The 20,336-nt window shown below is 43.7% G+C and overlaps 1 protein-coding gene across 1 annotated transcript; it reads right to left on the bottom strand.

Moving 5' to 3' along the window:
* Positions 1–1,323: 1,323 nt before the first annotated feature.
* On the bottom strand, positions 1,324–17,600 carry FBXL2 (F-box and leucine rich repeat protein 2). Its single transcript, XM_026034972.1, has 11 exons — positions 17,540–17,600; positions 14,784–14,852; positions 14,603–14,717; positions 14,165–14,291; positions 13,887–13,961; positions 12,387–12,517; positions 9,554–9,614; positions 8,183–8,227; positions 7,775–7,831; positions 3,884–4,096; positions 1,324–2,962 (listed from the first exon to the last, which is right to left on the bottom strand). Exons 2-11 carry the CDS (start codon positions 14,806–14,808, stop codon positions 2,855–2,857), a joined length of 957 nt encoding a protein of 318 aa, XP_025890757.1. The 5' UTR covers positions 14,809–14,852; positions 17,540–17,600; the 3' UTR covers positions 1,324–2,854.
* Positions 17,601–20,336: the final 2,736 nt, after the last annotated feature.

The raw sequence follows: 20,336 nt of genomic DNA, 5'->3' as shown, positions 1-20,336 counted from the left end.
GAGAGTCAAGCTGTTCAGAACAGCTGCCCGTGTAAATTGTGTATAAGAGTGTATGTAAGAAATGTAAATGCCAGAATAGGGCTTTTAAGAAGCCCTAGACAGATGCAATATATGCATGCAGCAAACTGCATTATCAATAGTACCTTGTTGGAAGGATTAATATAAATCCTGTGGGGTACCAAGTAATTGTGTTTTGCTTTAACAAATTTAATGGAAACGAATTGCCTATGCATCCTTTATTTTTAGTGTCCTAGATGCCCCGCAGGGCACTCCTGCAGCTTAACCCCTTGCTTGTCACGCTGTGGGTTTAACCAGGCTCGCGGTGCGCGGGGGGCTCAGCGACTCGGTGCGTCCTGCTGCGGAGCGGGGAAGGCGGCAGCCGGGGCCTTCAGCGGCCCCGCGTCCGTGGCCCCCGAAACACTAACGGGCTCCCGGAGCCGCCGCCTGCACCAGGACAAGAGTCGGAGCCAGCGCGGGAAGGCGCTGTGGGGCAGGGCGCTGCCTGCCCCTTGGGGCCCTTCCGCCTTGGTCTGGCTTCAGAGCTCGCAGCCGGGGCTGTGGGGGCTGCGGGGCTTTGGAGGCAACTGCTGCAGCAGGTGAAAAACAAAAAAAAAAAGGAGGAAAAAAAAAAAAGGAAGCTTTTGCTTTTTCCTTCCCTCTTACCTGACTGGCTAAGTGCTTGGCAAAAAGCTGGAAGCTGTGGCGTTTTGCAGAGTTCAGTTCCTGAAAGCTACTTTCTCTCCTCTCCTTTCTCACTTTTTCTGCACTGAAAGTAAAATTTAATGTACTTAAACATTTTGCCTATGAATTGCTCATCCTTGGGTATTTTTGGTCCTAGTATTTTATTGAACTGACACTTGTGTCTTTTCAGCTCAGCACCCCGTTCCAATCCAGATGTTTTATAAAAGTGGAAAAATCCTTGATCGGAAAGTATCCAAATATCTAATTTTAAAGAATATTGAAAGTTGTACAGTAGTTTGTCCAGCTCACTTGAAATTGGAATTAAATTATGGCACCAGCAGCAAATTGCTTTTTTTTAATAAGATGTACACATTTCAATTCAAGTATAATAAATGTTTTTCAATAATTTTGTAAATGTGCTTTTTTCTTTTATTTTCCACATTTCTGCTACATATCAGAGACACATCTGCTGTTAAGCTTTAGAAACTGCACGAGCTGTTGGAACAATTCCCTTGCAACAAAGRTGGGTCATTGAAAGGAACCACTTTGTCCTGCACCCAGCCCAAAGACCTGCTGTTTCTACTAGGAAACTCCCAGAAAAGCTTCAGTCTGGAAATAACGGAAACAAATCCACATTTGACAGCAGCTGAYTGTTTATTTAAGTGTCCTATATCAGAGTAGGTTCCATTTGTTTTTGTACATGTCTAATGCCATAAACTTACAAGGTTCGTTATGTCCTTAGAAAAAAATGAGCCCCCCAAGGCAGGAGCTGTTGGGGTGCTGGCGCCAGGGCCTCTCCTGGCACGGCCGAGAGGAAAACCTGCCTCACGCTCCCTTGGAGCAGCGGCTCCGTGCCAAGGGTCTGAGGCCGATGGCAGCCAGCAGCCGCCGTGGCTGGGGGGCAGACAAGCCCCGCGGGGCTGTGCTGCAGGCGGGAAGCACGCCGGGGCCCGTGCGTTACCGCCTGTGCCCTGCCGCGCAGCCCTCTCCTCCTGCTCCCGCTCGCTCTGTACCGGCAGGTTCGAGGSGGGGGAAGCTTGGCTGTTACCCAGTCGTTCCGCCGGCTGCTTCGCCATAAAGCCGGGTTCTGTTAGGTTTGACTAAAGACACAGGCCTGAACCCCTTTAGCACACGCACACACAAACGCACAGTCAGGCTCACACACAAAGCTTCCTGAACTGCTGAGTAGTTCAGCTTAGATAAGTAGGTGGCTTAATACAGAAAAGTTTCTCTAACCCTCTAGCACTGAAAAACTAAGGATGAAAGCGTGGCCTTATGAGTCAATACTTGGGTATTTATGATCAGAAAGAAGTTGGCAGCTTCTTAAATAACCCCAATGTGAAGAGTCGGGCTTTTATTTTTCCCCCCACRTTTTTAGATCAGGGTTGGTTTGGTTCTACTCCTGCCTGTAGGTTTGTTGGACCCCATGCTGGCTACGGTGCCTACCAGGCAGCCGGGATTGAATTCCCTGCTGGAGCACAGGGGCTGCAGGAAAGCGCCGAGGCCGGTGGCCCTTGCCCCTTTCCGACAGCCTCCCCCACAGCGGTGGCTGGGGGTGCTGTGGGGCATGGGGCGCTGTGGGGCACTCGAGCTCGGGTAGCCGGGCAGCTCTAGGGGGAACATCCCYGCAGGGGAGCGGACTGCAGAACCCTGGAGCAGGTGTTCCTATTTATGGGGTGGCCTTGAGGTACCCGTTGACCTTCTGACGTGGCCTCTTGTGGCCCGTTACGTAATTGAGCAGGAAGCTGGACCACGGCGGAGCTGTTGGCTATGAGAGCTCGTGATTGCCTCGCGTTTTTGGTCAACATCTAAAGCTGGCTTGTCCTTCCAGAACAGCAGGTCCTTGCSGCGGGAGCCGGGGGAGCTCCGGGCTCTGGGGCTGCGCCTAGAGCCGCCGCCAGCGCCGGGCTCAGCGCGGCCGCCCGCGTGCGTCAGTTCTCGTGCCAACGCGAGGAGGGAGGCATCCACACAAACCAATATCACCAACTTACGTAATCCACATCTGCATATTATGGTAAGACTTTTACCTGGAAAAACGCTTTCTTGTCACAAAACCGGATGACCAAACGTCACCGTTAGGACTGTCGGGAATCTCACTCCTCCCAACCGCCGTCCGTCCAGTTCTTGTCTCCAACAAAAAGGAGCTCGGATTTTCTCTGGGATGCACTTACTGTCAAAGAATGATGCAGCATCTGCAGAGGCGCTGTCCCCCGCCGCCCACCGAAGGAGGGGGAGTCACGGGAGCAAAGTAAGCATGAACTTTCACATGAGGTAGATGAGCCTGTGGAGGAAAATCCTCTTGTAATGGGAAAGGGGGAAAAAATAGCCCAACTATTGAAAATATACCCCAACTAGTAAAAAAAACAAAACAAAACAAAACCACCCCAACTCATAATTAATGAGGACCAGCACACCGCGACTGCTGCCACTGAGGTGGCTCTGGTGGGGGCTGGTAAGGCAGCAAAGCGTCTACCTGCTTGATGCAGCTTCGACTGTCTGGCCCTGACAGCGTTTTTCTTATTACTGATTGCCCAGCGTTGCACCGATGTGCCGAGGAGGGAGCTCTGTGTCACAACAGGCATGTGCCCTGCTCCGGAGCAGAGCTGGATGCCTGGCGCTGCGCAAGGGCTTGGCTGTGCCTTGTCTCCCACATTCCCTGGTTCCCTCATCCTAGAAAGCAGCATGGATGGGACAGGGCAGGGGCCCTTGGCAGTGGCTGGCGGGATGGGCTTCCCGGCGGCAGAGGTGCCTGTGGGACGTGGCCCCGCAGCCACGCGCAGCAGAGGCCGGCGGCGCCTAAAGCGGAGCTCGGGCACAACCCGCTCCAAGGGAAAGGGCTCAGTTTGTGGCCACGTTGGAGGGCCTGCCTGCCCGGCACCCTCTTAACCCAAATTCCCATATGCAGAAGCTTTGCTATCAGCTCCGTGTATTAATCATGTGTCCTTGGGGAGAGTTGGAGTATCACTGCACAACCCTAGAAGCCTGAAAACCCGCGTTTGAAAATACACGCGTGAAAAGCAAAGCACTGCTGGCCCAACTGCCTGGAATCCCCGGGCGAGGCAGCTCTTGCTGCCCATGCAGGAGAGCTGTGCTCGGTCCCTAGAGGCAGGAACTTGATGCCACTCGAGCTCTTTCCTGCCTGGGCCGCGGCAATGCAGGATTCCCGGGCGCAGGATTCCCCGGAGCAGCCGCCCCCACGTACCCGGATTCGCTTGATCCCGGCTCGCGTGACTTGCTGGCAGTCGTACAGCTCGATGCGCTCCAGGTTGTGGCAGTTCTCCAGGTGCTCCAGCGTCACGTCCGTGATGAGGAGACAGTTATCGAGCTCGAGCACCTGCAGCCGCTCGTGGCCACACGTGCTGTTGCTCAGGTGGAGAATCCCATCGTCGGTGATCAGTTCACAGTGAGACAAGCTCTAAAACAGACAGGCGAGAAGAGAGAGTTCTTTCCCAAGGCACCAGTCCTTTCCAGGCTCAGAGTGGTTAATCCAGCTCAAAGAGCAGAGCGCTGAAACCCAGGGCAGACTGYGGCAACCAAGAACTAGCGACAGCCCCAGAAGGGTTTATAATTAATTTGCAAAATTGCAATAACTGCAGCTGAAGTTAAAGTTGTGTCACACACCTCAGCACTGCAGGGGCCAAATGGCTCATACATGGGGCAGGAAACAGAAGGCAACTTGAAAGGATGAACTTTGAGAACACAAAAGCAGATGGGAATCTCTGGACAGGACTTACAGTTTCGCAGCTACCCCAAACCAGTCAGTTTTTATACACATCACCAGGAACGCGTTTGTGCAAGTGCACACAGATAAAGAACCAGAATCAGAACGGTCTGAGTGGCCAACTCCAAATCCATGACCCCTTAGTGCATTTAGAACTTTATCCCTGATAAATAACAAGAGCAACAAAAAGCCTGCAGACCTGCAGGAGCAGATCCCTTCTGCAGCAGCGTCAGTCTGAAGCCTAAGTCTGGTTTTGCTGTAGCCTTGCCAAAGGTATTTCCCAGACAGCAAGTGATGAAGAAATGCTTGGCAGCAAACCAGAAGCGTTTTCCAAGTCAGCCCAAGGCAAACCTGCCCCCAGGAGCATCCATCTCCTGTCAGTCACGTGCAGGAGACCCGCGACGCTCCCCTCCGCCCGTCACATCCACCTTGTTTGGCCCCGTGGGGAAGGCTGCCACCACAGTCGGCCCTCCTGCCCCTCAGCCAGAGCCCCGAGCACCTCCTGCCTGCAGACCCACACACACATCCCGCACATGGGCCTGCCCCACACCTTCCTTTCTGCCCCTGCTCGGGCGCGCGAGGGGCGCAGGGGCGGCGGGAGGAGGCCTGGGGGGCAGAGCTCCCTGCGGAGCTCCCCACGGAGCTCCCTGCGCCAGCGGGGACACCCGCAGCTGGCAGCAGCTCCACGCCACACCGCCGCCGCGGGCCCATCACCCCTTGGAACAGGCCGGGTCCTGCCCAGAGCTGCTCCCTTGGCACGGGCACCCCGAGCCCTTCAGCTGGCTGCGCCCTGCAGCCTCCCGGCACCTTTACAAGAGACGGGGCTGCGAGCAAGGGCGGAAGGTGCCGTGAAGCCACCGGCTGCAGCAGGACCTGGGCTCGTTAAGAGCAGCCCGAGTCAGGGCTAAGCGGCTTACAAAGCTCAGCTTTCCCCAGGCACTGCGTGTGGYGCTGACGGGACGGGGCTGGATCTGCAGCTGGGTTCATAGAATACATCTCCCAAAACACATACACCACCCTATACATTTTCTGTCTCTATGACCTGGTAGAAGGAGTTAATAGTATCGAATTTATAAACACAAATGGTCATTAATACACTTAATTAAATGAGGCCTATAAATCAAAGGCGGCACAATGTATGTGCCATATTACTATGTGAGTAAGAAACAGCATGATCAACACAACTGAAGAATTCAACCGCTTTCTCAGCTCCAGGAATATCACAGAATCAYAGAATCACAGAATCACAGAATGCCSAAGGYTGGAAGGGACCTCAGAGGTCATCSAGTCCAACCCCSCTGCTCACGCAGGGTCACCTAGAGCACGTGGCACAGGGCTGCRTCCAAGCGGGTTTTAAAGATCTCCAAAGAAGGAGRCTCCACAACCTCTCTGGGCAGCCTGTTCCAGTGCTTTGTCACCCTCACAGTGARGAAATGCTTCCTTAAGYTCCTGTGGAACTTCCGATGCTTCAGTTTGAAGCCATTTCCTCTAGTCCTATCVCTGBCCACCACTGAAAAGAGGCYGCCCCCCTCCTCCTCACTGCCTCCCTTGAGGTATTTATACACGCTGATCAGGTCCCCCCTCAGCCTCCTCTTCTCCAGGCTGAACAGRCCCAGCTCCCTCAGCCTTTGCTCACAGGGCAGATGTTCCAGGCCYCTGATCATCCTGGTAGCCCTGYGCTGGACTCTCTCCAGCAGCTCCACATCCCTCTTGTACTGGGGAGCCCAGAACTGGACACAGTCTCCAGATGTGGCCTCACCAGGGCTGAGTAGAGGGGGATGATCACCTCCAATATCCAAGAGCATTTTACAGTTTCTCTATTAATCTGAATGCAGGAATGTTTAAAAGTTCGCATGCAGTTACTTCTTCTATCCAATAAAGCAGGTCGGTGCTTGGAGCTGATGAAGGTGCAATGGTTCTAACGGTGGTTTTGTTCATGTTCACTACTGGTCATCAAACACCCAGAAACAAATTCAAAGACCGTTTCTGCAACTTCAAAATATTTGCTTAAAGTGCAGATATACACAAGTATTTGCTAAAGCCCAGCCATAAAAGAGTTTAGAGAACCAGCAATAACACACCATCTCACATTTCAGGTATCAAGATCAGTTAACATGGGGGTACTTGCCTCTGCTATTCTGTTGTTTTGGTGGGTTGTTTGTCTGTTTTCTCTGCCTGTAATTCTCACCCAACACTGTTCAGGCACAGTCTGACTGACTATGCATCCTTGTTGCACACAATCAAATTCTCCCTGTGCCCTTTGAAATTGTGTGTTATTTTACATTTCACTGTCAGTGGGCTGACATATAGAGGAAGGTGCTCACTTCTAACTAAGAAACAGTGGCAGGTTAGGAAAAACACTAGAACATTGTTAGTTTCTATGACATTTTCAGTAAGATATTGGCAAAACTGGTACAGAAAATCTCTGGCAAGTTCTGAAACAGACTGCTAATATTTACAGTTATAATAAACACATCCCTTGTAAAAGAAGAGAAGTACCTCTCCTGATAGCCCTTGTTTGCCTTAACATGCAGAATGATGGTCCAAAAACCAATGTGAGACAAAGAATGAGCAAAAATAAAAACCCTCTGAATGGTGAATACAGCTCCTTTTTAAAATCTCTGGGCTGGGGGTGTATAAGCTAAGGCAGTAATAAGACAGTTCCATTAATGAAGCCATAAACCTTTCTTTAATCCTGTTTAAGAACAGATTAAAAAGATACCTTTTCTCTCAGGGACATTTAAGGTAGTACATGAGAGATCTACACTTAGGGAACAACTGGACCCTAAATACAGGAACTAGCTAAAACAGCCACTACCTATAAAAACAGTTCTTTAAAATAGTGCACACTTGGGTAGCCCGCTAAAAGCCTACAAATCTCCAATTCATTTTGAAAGGCAATGTCACAAAACCTGACRCAACTTACTATGTAAATTCAGTCCTTGGGAAAAATCTCCTGCCTGCAAAAATGGTTACCRGCTGGAATGTGCATATAGCTTTACCAAGAGACTTTATTCAATATTTGACACATTTTAATCTGTGACTTGTAAGTGTCACAGTCCTTAGRGAACAGTAGAGTATCTATAAGGGACATGGGTACTGTAAGTTACTTATTTGTAAGTGCAAGTTCTGAGTTTTACTTGAACTACCTAATTCCAGCTGAAGGATGTAAAGCATATATAACATAAGCTTTCTGGTTATTRCTGATTTGATGGTAACTTTCTGTGAGACTTAATAGATGTACATATCTTCAGGACTGGGGTGCTCCTTTTGGAATATGCCTGAAACTTGTGTGTATTTTGCACAGTATCCAGGCATTYTCCTAGACAGAGTGTGATAACCTTGTAAATGCAAATGCAGAGAGAAACTCACCAGTGCTTGCAGCTTAGGACAGTGAATAGAGAGCTGTATCAATGTGCTGTCAGTTATCTAGAAGAAAATCAAACACACACAAACAAGCAACTGTAAGCAAGTAAAACAGGGAACATATCTACCCTCCCTTTCCCTACTGGATGAAGGCATTCCTCCATCACACACTTTTCTGGAAAACACCCAGTTATCTGTTACTTTTCATGCTTTTCCTTTTATAGATTTTTCTATAATACTGTTATTCAATAATTCATTAATTCAAAAATTCAATAATTACTTTTATTTACTATCAATAACCCAACAAATATTAATAAAAAATGAAGTAGATTTAAATCAAAGTGCCAATGTTCTTATTGGTAGTCCACTCTTACATTGGATGTTCAAAACACTTTTTAATACATTAAATCTCACCAGAACACATTCTTCCAAGTCCATCTTTTCCAGCTCATGGCAATTCTAAAAAACATAAACAGAAGATTAAATAAACAAATATTGCCATTAAATCATCCACAGGGCTAGCTACATAGGAAAAYAGCCTCCGAGAGTAAATTTAAATCCCTTTAAGTATCTGGCCACGGAAGGACAAAAAGAATTGCACAGACAATGCAGTCCTCCCGCTCCCAACTTCTCCCTTTACATCCTTTTTTTTTCCTTCTTACTAGGTGAAGTTTCTCCTTGTCCTGTACAGCTTGGACAGGCAGCTTCCCTTCCTTCTCTGAGAGGCAACTTCAATTCAAGTCAAGGAGGGTTATATCCCGTGCAGTAACTAATCTGTGTAACCTACGTCCAACTTCTGTGCACAAAAGCTTGCTCCAAAGTGATCTGAAAGACACTGAAGCTCCTGAAACATCTCTCTCTCCTTCCATGCTTTACTAGGAATTTTTAGAACTATTTGCTCTGCTACTGAATGCCACAAATTGAAAAATATTGGCCCCTTTGATGCTAGGAGAAAGCTGTGCCCCCCACTCCACACCAACAAGCAGTAATACGAGGAATTTCTCCAGCAACCCAAGAGATCCTGATAAGCTTTTAGAGTGGCTTTCAGTAGCTGGTSCCAAGTGATTTCCCCTAAATGATGCAACTGTGTGACCAGGGCTTCCGACCCACAGCAAACTAGAGGGCACCAGTGCTCAGACCRACCCCATGGCCCGTTTAGTCCCTAGCAGAAATGGTTCATCTTGCAGCTCCCAGAAGTAGCCACAAGGAGACTTTCAAAAGCCCAGAACTGCAGGGCTGACTGAGCATAAACCTTTCTCTAGGAGCAGTGTGACTAGGGAAGCTTCTACTCATGTTCAAGATAAGCAGTGCAAATGAGTCCTTTTTTACAGATTATTATTATTATTTTTGTTCTCAATTTTCCTATGCCAGCAAGCATATAACTCTAAGCATGTGACACAACCAAATTCCTTTACATACTTAGAGCATGACTCAAGGCACAAGCTTATGCTATATAGTTGTAAGTACATTTGTGGTTACAAGTTATGCTCAGAACAATCTAAATATATCCCATTTTTAAATACTCCAATGGGGAGAGTGGGAGGAATAAAAACAGAGAGAGAGCGAATGTGTTAAGAAAATGTAAGGATAGAGGTAAAAACAGATGAAGTTGCAGCTCTAAGTATAAACTAAAAACAAAACCACTTTTCAGTTCCATTCTCCACTAGCTTCTTTCTACCTTATTTTTCTGTTCTCAGACTCCTTCCCAGCGGGTCTACATCAGCTCACAGCTGTTTAGCAGCAATGAAAACAAGGTGAGCTTTAACATTCAGAAATAACCCTTACCCGGGCTAAAAGGGTGAAACCAGCATCGGTGAGATGTGAACACCTCGCAGCTTCCAAAATCCTGGAAAAGTTTCAAATGTTAAAGGAAACATTAACATAATGAAAAGCAAATGAGTTTCTGATACAAACCTATCTTCTGCAACCTAAAGCTCTTAATAGCAAATATGTTTGTCTGTTTTTCACAGGGATTTGCAATTAAAAAGCACTAGACAGACTTTTGATCCAGCTTATTAGAAGACTCAGTAGCTCAGAGAACAAATGAAATCCAATCCTCAAATTATTCTCAGCAGTTAATAAAAATATTATACATAATTACACGCATTTTCAACTCCTGTTTCAGCAAGATATCRTAATGCTCATGTTTTCTAATGTGCTATCTGAAGAAAGACACAGCAGAGAGTTAAAAAAATGTTTATAAATGCTCCGGGGGAAAACACTGCTTCTAAAAACATGTTAAGAAGCTACAAGAGAAAAGAAGAAAAGAAAAAGGAAAAAGAGGAACTATGTAGTAGAAATCCTCTCTGAAAACATGTGCACAAAGTAAGCATTGTGAAGCAAGACATGAGAATAAAATGAGCTTGAAATACTGAAGCCAAAGGACAACTTAAAAGAAAATAATAGCCATGTTGTGGAAGGATAAACCTAACACCTGATTCCTCCACCTGGAGACAAGCTGGGAAGTAGAAGTATGAATGAGGTGGAACCACAGCCCTGTGCAATCAAGTAGCAGAGAACAGCTGAAGACATGAGCCCTAATTTTCACACAGCCCTAGACAAGGACATTCTGCAACCCATGGTGTTCACGAGTGCTTCTTCTGTCAGTATTTTAACATTAAAAAACACTAAAAAATAAAAAAGAGAGAGAGAGAAACTATTGTACACAGAATAGAATAGGCTATAAAAAGGTTCCTGAAAAGACTGATGTATCTTGATATAGGAAAAAAAAAAAAAAAAGCTGATGGATAGGGTCCCCTAGACCAATTTGGTAGAGCTGGTCATGCCCTGAAATTTCTTCCAAAGGAAATAACACTTCTAGAGAGGCTGCAGGTGCAGAACAGAGCCCCACCATAGGAAGCAGTGCAGCAAAACACCTGAGACCCCTGAGCAAAGTGGGACTGCATAGCCCAGAAAACACTCCAAAGCCCCCTCAGAAGCTCTAGCAGAGGTGTGACAGCTCAGTTCTGGCCAGCTTTCCTTCACACTCGAGCGTACGAGTCCAACCAGTGTGGAAAGCCTATATATTTTTCATCAGGTATTTCCAATATATGATCCTAAAGGCCTGGCTGTCGTTGTCTGCACAACCTGTCTGTGCATGATGCACATCGCTGTGGTGATCACTGCAGAGGGCCCTACTCTTTACTTCTTTACCTCAGTCCCGTGTTGCAGGAGAAAAATGATGGAAGCCTTCCCCCTCGTGGCACAGCCAGGGGCTAACAGCTTATGTAACAAAAAGGCCCTTTTGAGATTAATAGCTATTTCCTGTTAAGAAAATGTTAAATATTCTTCTGTAGAAAAATGATTCTTGCTACACTTCTACTCCCCTCACTAACAACAACTAACTGCAACTAATAGGATGTTAAACTTCCTACTGTTTCCAAATTGAGATGTGAMCTGAGAGAACCAGAGAAGTTGCAGAACATAAACAGAAAACACTAGTAAAAGCAGCACCACTTGCTAAGGAAAACTTTTCATTTTGCTGGAAATTCCTAAGCTCCAAGCAAGGTCRTACACAAGCTTTTGTACCTATAAATGGCTACGGGAAGGAGACCACCACTTTAGGATTCAGTTTTACCAAAGTCTTAAGGAAGGATTTCCTGAAGTATCTAAATCTCTTTCCACTCAGTCAGTGGAAAGAGCTCAGTGCAACAGCTCATTGCCCACGGGCACCCAAACACGGTTGGCTGAAAGTTTTATGATCTACATTCTCCACCACTTGTCTGCAATGGAAGTACAACAAGAGCTGTTGTGACTCCTGCAAGTTCCTCATATAACGGGCAATTTAGCATCACCCAAACTTCTTTTATTTGCTATTATTGCACTGGAAAAAGCCCGTACTGGGAATATGCAAGATGGTGGCAGAGCTAATTCCTCACCTGCACGGTGTAAGCTGCTGCTCTATATAGGCATACTGGGTTTTTACAGTTGTTCTAATGGACACCAAGAAATGGTGGGAAAACCAGCTCCAGAATCAAACCTATTCTAACCAGTTTCTGAGCCTTCATTACCCAAAATGCTCCCCACAAATCCACTGTCTGAGAATGCCAGGATGTACAGCAGAGCATAATATTTAAAATACAATTGTAATAAAACCTAAATTATGGTAAATATGTAAGATGTAAATATGGTACTTCAGTGTGATTTAGCTATTTTTCACAAGAAAAAAGGCAGCATAAAAACCATAGTAGAGTACACACTGTGGAAAGTCACCAAGTATAAAACATCACAAGTCACTACACAACTACAGCCATTCTTACCTTCTAAAAATAATTAATAGGCTTTACATTTTCTTTTCTCCTGGCTCGCCATTAGTACCTAAAATATTTAGTTAGAAGCACAATACTGAACTACTAAGTTGCTACTAGGATGCTCCTACAGCATGTTTTGTCATGTATTATCCTTCTTTCTCCTAAATATAGTGCACTATATTCACATATCAGTTACATTGAAGACCTGCCCTTAGGTTTAGGTCCATTTCATACTGCGGACTCCACGTTTTGCTTTCATTACAAAAGTAAAATAAACAACAYAGAGGTAAATCAAACCTGTCACTATCACTGCTGTGCTTCAGAAGGGAAAGGCTTAGATGAGGCCAGCAAGCACACGACATACTCACTTCAGCCTCGGGCAGTTTAGGCCAAGCGCTGTGAGCGAAGCATCTGTCAGGTTGCTGCAACCAGAAACACACAGTGACTGCAGTCGGTGGCAGCCTCTGCAGATTTTCACAATGCCTTCATCTGAAATTTGCTGCAACACACAGAAAGGTTGAAGTTGCTCTGCTGTCAAGTAATCTGCTGTGAGCAAAAGTCAAGTCTCGTTTCTGAAGGGATGGAGTCACATTGCATACAACCTGTCCACCTTTAAACACAGAGTACCATTGTGAAACCATTCTGTCTGCTCACACCGCAGGGAAGGTCCTTCATTACAAGGACTATGCAAAATAAACAGTTCAAGACCTGCAAGCCAGCGAGGCCTTAGGGAGCTCTGCAGTGAGTGAGCTGGCCACCACAGGAGACCCAGGGCTAAATGCCCTTCACACACGGACCCCTCTCAAAGCAAGGGCCACCTTAGGCAATTGCATCTCACCCTTCCTTTACAAAACTTTAATTTAGAGGCCACGTTTGCCCTACAGTTGTCCCTAGCTGAAAGGTTTAATGCAAAGGACTATTTATATTCTTTTCCAAAATCATTCTGTGCTTGACTTTCTAATACAAATTGCTCTAATTTTGGAAGACATTTTTTTTTCTCTAAAACAGACACTGTAAGAAATAACCTTGTTGCAGCTGCACACAAAATAGTAATGGGACCTCGCCTACTGGGAGAGGAATATTGTTAATATTTTGTTTAGATATCCATTGTATTAAGTCCTCTCTTCCGCAAAAAGCCTTCTCTTCTCCAACTCCTACTCCAATTCTTTTTCTGCTGAACAACAAATCCTTCATGCTGACCCAAGTCTATTTTATTTCCTGGATTAACATTATACTTGCAATGATAACAAAGATCTCTAATGTCTTTTGAAAATACATGGTCTTTTTATGAGCAAATCATCTAGGTATGTTACTATTACTATAGCATATTCCTGAGACCATTCATTATCACATGTTGCTTTTCAAAAATGAAAACATGATGAGAAATAATGGCAGTTCAGCGCAAAGGTTTTCCCTCCTCCAAACACTGCAGGTTTTAATGTGTTTTCATGAGAATTGTTCTGTCAAATAGAAATTATTCTAGGCAGAAAATTATAAATCYTGTCTTCTGTTTGCAGATCTAGGAGGACTTGCATCATTTACAGATAACAAAACAGTTTTGTTTTGTTTTAATAATAACTACAACAAGAAGTTCAAGATCAAACAAATAGTTTCTGGCTATGTCTCTCAAAATATGCTGTTTTTTGGAACTTTCTGATTTGTTTGAGAGAGACACATGCCATTATGATTGCAAAAAAAAGAACTATTTTGTGGCAATTACGTTAAATACTCTTAATTCTTACACTTGCTAYAGTCATCCACCCTCACATAAAATTCTATAAATTTACATGTACCAATTCGATTCACTAAGATTCRAAGAAAGTTCATGATTCTCAGAAAATGCATCTTTTGAAATGTCAAATACTTACTGTGCAAGATTGCAAATTCAGGATTACAAGTTCATGGCAGTGATTTTGAATGTGTTTCAGTGCTTCATCTTCTAACTACATTAGCAATTAAATTGGACATAGGAAAAGAAACAGGAAATTAAAAGCAAAGCAAAGCAGCCCACAAAACACACACACACACACACATTTTATAATACTGAACAAAACACTAACAAAAACAAAATTTTCAAATTCATGAAGATTTCAAAAAGCCAAAGCAAAATTTTTATTCCTAAAGGATGACCCAAGCAGTTATGTACCTGTGTGCAACCTCTAAGAAATAGAGCTTTTAGTCCACTACACCCTTTCACCAGTGCTTCAATACCATCCTTCGTAATCTGATCACACCAGGAAAGATTCAAATGTTCCAGATTTCTGCAACCCTCACTGGGAGAATTAAAAAAATACATAAAGTTAAATCCAGCCTTCAAATAGTCATAACAGTGGGAAACCCAAATTAAACACACTGTTAGAAATTAACGAGAGCCAGTGGACTGTGCCAGGCCTCTACAGAAAAGTCATGAGACAAGACCACACACAAACACCACGCTCTGCACCCACGAGGTGCTTGATACAGAATACAGCCCRTGCTGATACGTAATGTTAAAAGTTCAGCACATTCTTTCCTTTTTTACTTCATTAAATGTTGAACAGTTCTTTAAGATTTTTCTTTAACACAAAACATTGAATCTTCTTACCTTAAACCTTTCAAAGAGCTGTTTGTGATGGCTACACAAGATGTCAGATCCAGATGTTTCAGCTTGGAACAGAATCTGCTAAGACTGTAACACGTGCTGCAAAACAGCAGACACACTAAAAATACCTTCAGCTACTTCTTTTTCCAACCTTCACTGTTAAACAAAAAAACTTTTGACTTACCTGTCAGTAATTTTTGTGCACCCATTTAGATTTAAGTGCTCAATGTTCCTGCAGTTCTGTGCAAAGGTCCTAAAACACAGAAAACAGGAGAACAGGAGAATTAATACAACAGAAAACAGGAGAATTAATACAACATCACCAGTCGTAATTCAGTCACCAGAGTGCGCTCTGCCCCCTGCCTCCTTCCCTCTCATTCACAAAGCTTAATCTTCAGGTTGCAGAGAAATCACAAAATACATTTCAAATGCATCTGTGGCATCTTTTTCCCTTTRCTATAGCAAGTTTTGGTCTTAGGTAGCTCCTGAAACCACTACTGTTCCTTCCCCCAATACCATTTCAGGCAGGTGTTTATTTCTATCATATAAAGATGAACCAATTTGTTTCAAATGTCTTAATTAAAAATATTAAGGGAATAAATTTAAGGTTTAAATATCACATCAATTAAATATTAAGCATAACGGAGCTGTTGGGGAAACTGTTTCATACATTTCACTACCGAATCCTTTGGAAAGGAGCTCTCTCCAACACCRAAGGGAAAGGAACGTACCCTACATAACACAGTACTGGGCCTTAAGCCTAGTGCAAAGCTCTGTGGGTTACATTAGTTATTTATGATTTTAGAAATTAAAATGCATCTGTGTGCACTAGTGAGCATGAACTTGAGAGATGATTGGAGCTATTATACTGTTAAAAGCCTGTATGTATCATTATACTAATTACCTAGAAAAATATACATCAACTTTCTTTTCATCTCTKCAGAGTAATATTTACAGCTGCATTGCATTGCAGAGCACTGTTTTTCTGCCCATGTTTCCTCCAACTGCATGGGTTTTATTGGCAGGGGTGGAGGAAACGCACACAAACAGCTTTGTCTGGAGGCTTGCCGTGGCTAACAGCTCCGACTGCACGCTCAGCTGCTAACAACTTCCTGGCTCTCCAGTGGAGGTTGAAAACAATGGAAAAAAAAGAAAGAAAGCAAGAAAAAGAAAAGGAAAAAGGYAGTTGTACTGGTGAGAGTTGCCATTGAATCCTCTAAACAGTCSTTCCAAAATTCATGGCCTGCAGCTGGATTTATATCGAGACAAACGACTCTTCAAACTGTTTGGAAAGACAGGAACACCGCGTAGCAAGTCGCAGAGCAGTAAACTTCGCCTCGAGATTCTAGTCTGGGCTATATCCTGACAGAGATGCCACAGACACCCAGTATTTACATAGCCTATATCTGCTTTGTTAAAYGGGTATTTTTCTAAACAAGAGGTTGATCTACAAGAAGGATAAAAGGAGAAAGTAGTATCACCCACAAAACTAACATATCTAGAAACGAATCAACACAAAAAGTCTGAAAGGAAAGGTTACTTCCAGGCCAAATATCTGAAAATGAAACCCACTTATGCTTTGAAAAAGGGTCTTAAAGCTCATGTATTTATCATTTTCTGAGTAATTTCCACCCTCTTATACTTCACAGGTGAAGCACCTTCCTTGCTGAAGTTTCTCAAACACAGTTAGCCACTCTGGAGCACTCCTGAGTCCCGATGGCATCGTGCCCGTCTCAGTAGCCAACGTGGGCTACATCCTGCACTGCTCTGTACTTAGGCCAAGTACCTGCTTATGAAATACAACCAGTTCAAAATCTTTTTTTCCCTCTTTTTAACCAAAACTCTGGAAACACAGTTGTGTTTTAATTCTCAACATTTCCTGTTTCAAGYATTTCAGTGCCCCTGCCGGTGATACCCTGATAGCATTTTTTTAATTAAAACACCTAAAGCCTCCAAAGACAGAGGGATTCTGACTTTTATACACAGAAGCAAGGGATTACTCATAAGAAATGCTCATGAATCTATTCTGGAGACTAATTAAATGAATTAGATGTGGTTGGAAATCTTAGAAAGAGCTAAAGGTTGCAAGATCCTAACTCAATGTCTGCTGCTGAAGAGAAATCTTTGTGCCTGTATTTCCCACAAAGATTTCTGGCCGTGCTAGGTCAGGCTGAAAGCCATCAAGCTTCTTGCACTGGTTTCACTGCCTCCTCCTGTGACAGAGCAAGAAAGCTCGATGATGGCAAAGAGACACATTCAGGGGCTTCTTCCCTGGGCCCTGCAGCACTTTGAGACCAGCTTGGGGASCATTCAGCTGCACGTGGGATATCTGAGTTTAAACACTCGGGRAGGAAGCCACAGAAGAATCTGGCTGATCAGGCTACACATGGCAAAAAGCTGACATGGATTCAATAAGTTGCTCAGTTCAATTTATGTCCTGCAGTGAGGAAGTGCCCCTTCCTCTGTCCTGAGGTGCTGCTGTCACTGGCTTGCTCTCGTGCTGCATCAGGAGGCCCCTGCACCTCTCCTGATTTTGCAGGCATTCTCTTCATCCGTCTTTACTCCACTTTCCAATGGGCGAGGCATTTCTGGGCCACACTAGTAAAGTCTGACTATTATCTTGATGAAACTGTAGCTGTTTGRGGCTAGTTTTATGGGCCTGAAAAAATCAAATGCTTGAAGATGGAACGGATATTAAAATAGTAGTAACGTAAAATTTTGAAAAATCTCTTGAATATTGTCCTGAGATTGTCATTTTTAAATTTATTTCTGGAAAAATAAGCAATTATATTTTGATCTCAAATTGAAGTCTTACTTAGTCATTTCTAAGGTTCTTAGTACATACTTAAGGATCCCATTTTGATTATTAAACAGTACTTAGAAATCCAAACAAATGTATCAGCAATTCCTTCTGAGTTAGRAAATAAGGACCCTACTTACTTCAAAGAGGAGTCTCCAACGACGAGACATCCTCTCAGACTAAGTTGTCTCAGGAACCCTCCACATCTTTTCGATATATTTTCCACAACGCGRCCCTTAAATCAAATAAAAGGAAGCTTTTGTTGAGTTTTATTCTGACACAACATAATAACCAAATCAAAAATTCCGAAACTGAAAATAAATTACAACCACCCCCCTCTAAAATCACACATTTTCAATTTTCTTTTTCTGCTTTAGGAAAAAAGTTACCTGATGGGAATCTATTCCCAGTCACACAGACAGGATCATGTCCAACTAATCTTCAGCTTTCTCTTCTTTGTGCTGTCCCTGACACATAGCTCCATGTTTTGTTTCAGCAAAACCCACCCACTAAGCCTGCTAAAACAACCTCCAAGTTCTGCCAAATTTGCAGGGAGACAGAAGAACCATCTGAGTTGTTTTTCCTGCCCCAAAGGAGGAATGTGTAGCACATCCACACCACAGGGACCACAGTTATTACCAGAACCTGCTGGTTTTAATTGTCCCTRAAGACACGCTTGGGCTAGTATACAAACCTGAACCTCTGGGGCCATTTGACAGTCCTGACTACAGAGATCTGAAAGAGAAGGCGCTGAACACGTGGTGGGAACAGCCTCTTCAGCAGCCTCTGGAGATCCTGGAGCTTGCTTATTTGCCAGGTTTCCAAGTCCTGTACATTTGGGAACCCTTGGGAACACCAAGCAGCTGCGCACACTGTGCCCCTCACCTGTTTGTCACCCACAGAGTTCAGACTTTCAACCCCATGTGTCCTACAAGATGCTATTTATTTACACCCTGAAAGCATTTTGCTACCTGTTAGCAATAAGCRGAATGGCATAATACTAATTCCTAATTCTAATATTCAATCTGAAAGGAGTATTATGATAAAACGTTACTTTGAATTATGACAAAAATGCGTATCTTCAACATTTTTGTAGGGAGAAACATTCAAGGCAGCAAAAAGCAGGCAATCACTACAACTGACTAGATAGCACACTGTGTCGGATCTGGGGAAAAAATCAACACTGATGATTACTAACGGATAGGATTAAAAACCAATTGCTCATTGTATTGATATACCAAAAAAATAGCACATGAACATCCAATTGAGTAAAAAGTTGCCAAGTAAAATTAGCAGCTTTTGCCCCTCCTGAAGGGAAGAAGTGTCTGTTACAAAAAAATTGCCTAAGTAAAAATAGAATTCAAGGGACTGAATGTGAATGTGTTCATTCTTTAAAACTATTTTATGTAATAACTGTTGGTTTAACATGCTCTTATGAATAAATGTGAGTGGGTTATATTAMTGGTTACTTAACCATAGCGTCCTGAAGCCATGCTCAGAACCACAGCAGTGCCTTATAACAAAGGCGGAATGCAAAATAATTTTAGTGATTTTCTCAAATACCATGTTACAAAAACAGCACCTCAAAGGGAAATACCACTAACAAACATATCCAAAACATACCCAAAACATAAGAACCCAGTATTAGACTTCTAAATAGCTGAGAGGTTTCAGACATAGAAAAGGCTGACCAACAGAGGGKGCAGAGATCTGCGTTGTAGCTTATTCTTTTGGAGCAAATAAGAAAATCTTTTTTTATAGGCAAGTGAGAAGACAACATTAAAACTCCAGGTCCTCTTAGATACATTTAGATACCTGAAGGTGCTGAAATCTTTCCTCTATATTCTTTAGATTTCTATAGATAACACCGGTATAACAAAGAAGTAGGCAAATAAGTTACAAGAGTGTTGGGAAAAATTAATGTATATACTGTCAAGTTTCAGAAACAGCTCGAACTATGATTAACAAAACATACCAGATGATCCTCATGAAAATAAATTCAGAAACTAAACACAAAATGCAGAAGCAAGCCCATTATAGCACTCTGTATTTTCAGTCTCCAAGTCCAAGAGCCCAAGGAGCTTTGGGCACTAGATGTCACTCTCAGGAGAGGCCAGGGACAAGGAGCCAACGATCSTCTCCACTGAGGGGCTCGCTCGCACCCCAGGCGCCTTCTACACCTACCTTTTATGGAAATGAACAGTTCTGAACACCTAGAGCCTTGTATACATAGGATAAGCTCAATTCACCTAATGTACAGCTGACAACTCGAATTCAAATACAGTGGTCAGCTTTTTCTATTTGCTCCTTCACAGTATTACTATGACATTGAAATTTAGCCTTGGAAATGCATGAGCTATGAGGACAGTCTATGGGATACTCAAAATGGTCTAAACATCACCATAAGAATGGGGAAAAAAAAAGGGCACTAACCTCTATATCCGTTTGGAAGTTAAAAAGGTCTATTCTTTGCCAATTGCTTCCATCCAGAGCTAAAACATTCCATGCCTAGAGAAAACAAACACATTTAATACACTTCCACTGGCTGCTGCCTTAACTCAGCAATTCCAATAAATACACTTTCTTGTAGAACTTTTGAAAAACAAATCCAATTATAGATATGTCTGGTTCATAAAAGAGTTAAAAACACGGATCCATTGTRGAAATGGATCCCACATCTCCCAGACAGATTATATCTCAATGGCTAACTTCTGCCTACAAAGCATGGATCAGCAAGAACTTCAATGCAAAAGACATAGATGTTTCATAGATCACGCAGATGTGATAAACAGCACAGTTTAACTTTCAACTAAAGAAAAGTTTTAGTAAATTTGTCTAATAAATTTACTTTTKCTTCATCTGTAAGAAAACAGTTCTTAACAGGAGAATCCTTCCAGCAAATGACACAAGAAGAGCTAGGAGATGTCAGATAAGTGT

This window comes from Nothoprocta perdicaria, unplaced genomic scaffold (assembly GCF_003342845.1).
Source record: "Nothoprocta perdicaria isolate Ctin4 unplaced genomic scaffold, notPer1 scaffold_154, whole genome shotgun sequence".
NCBI classification, from domain to species: Eukaryota; Metazoa; Chordata; class Aves; order Tinamiformes; family Tinamidae; genus Nothoprocta; species Nothoprocta perdicaria.
This window is presented reverse-complemented; position numbering and strand designations above follow the sequence as displayed.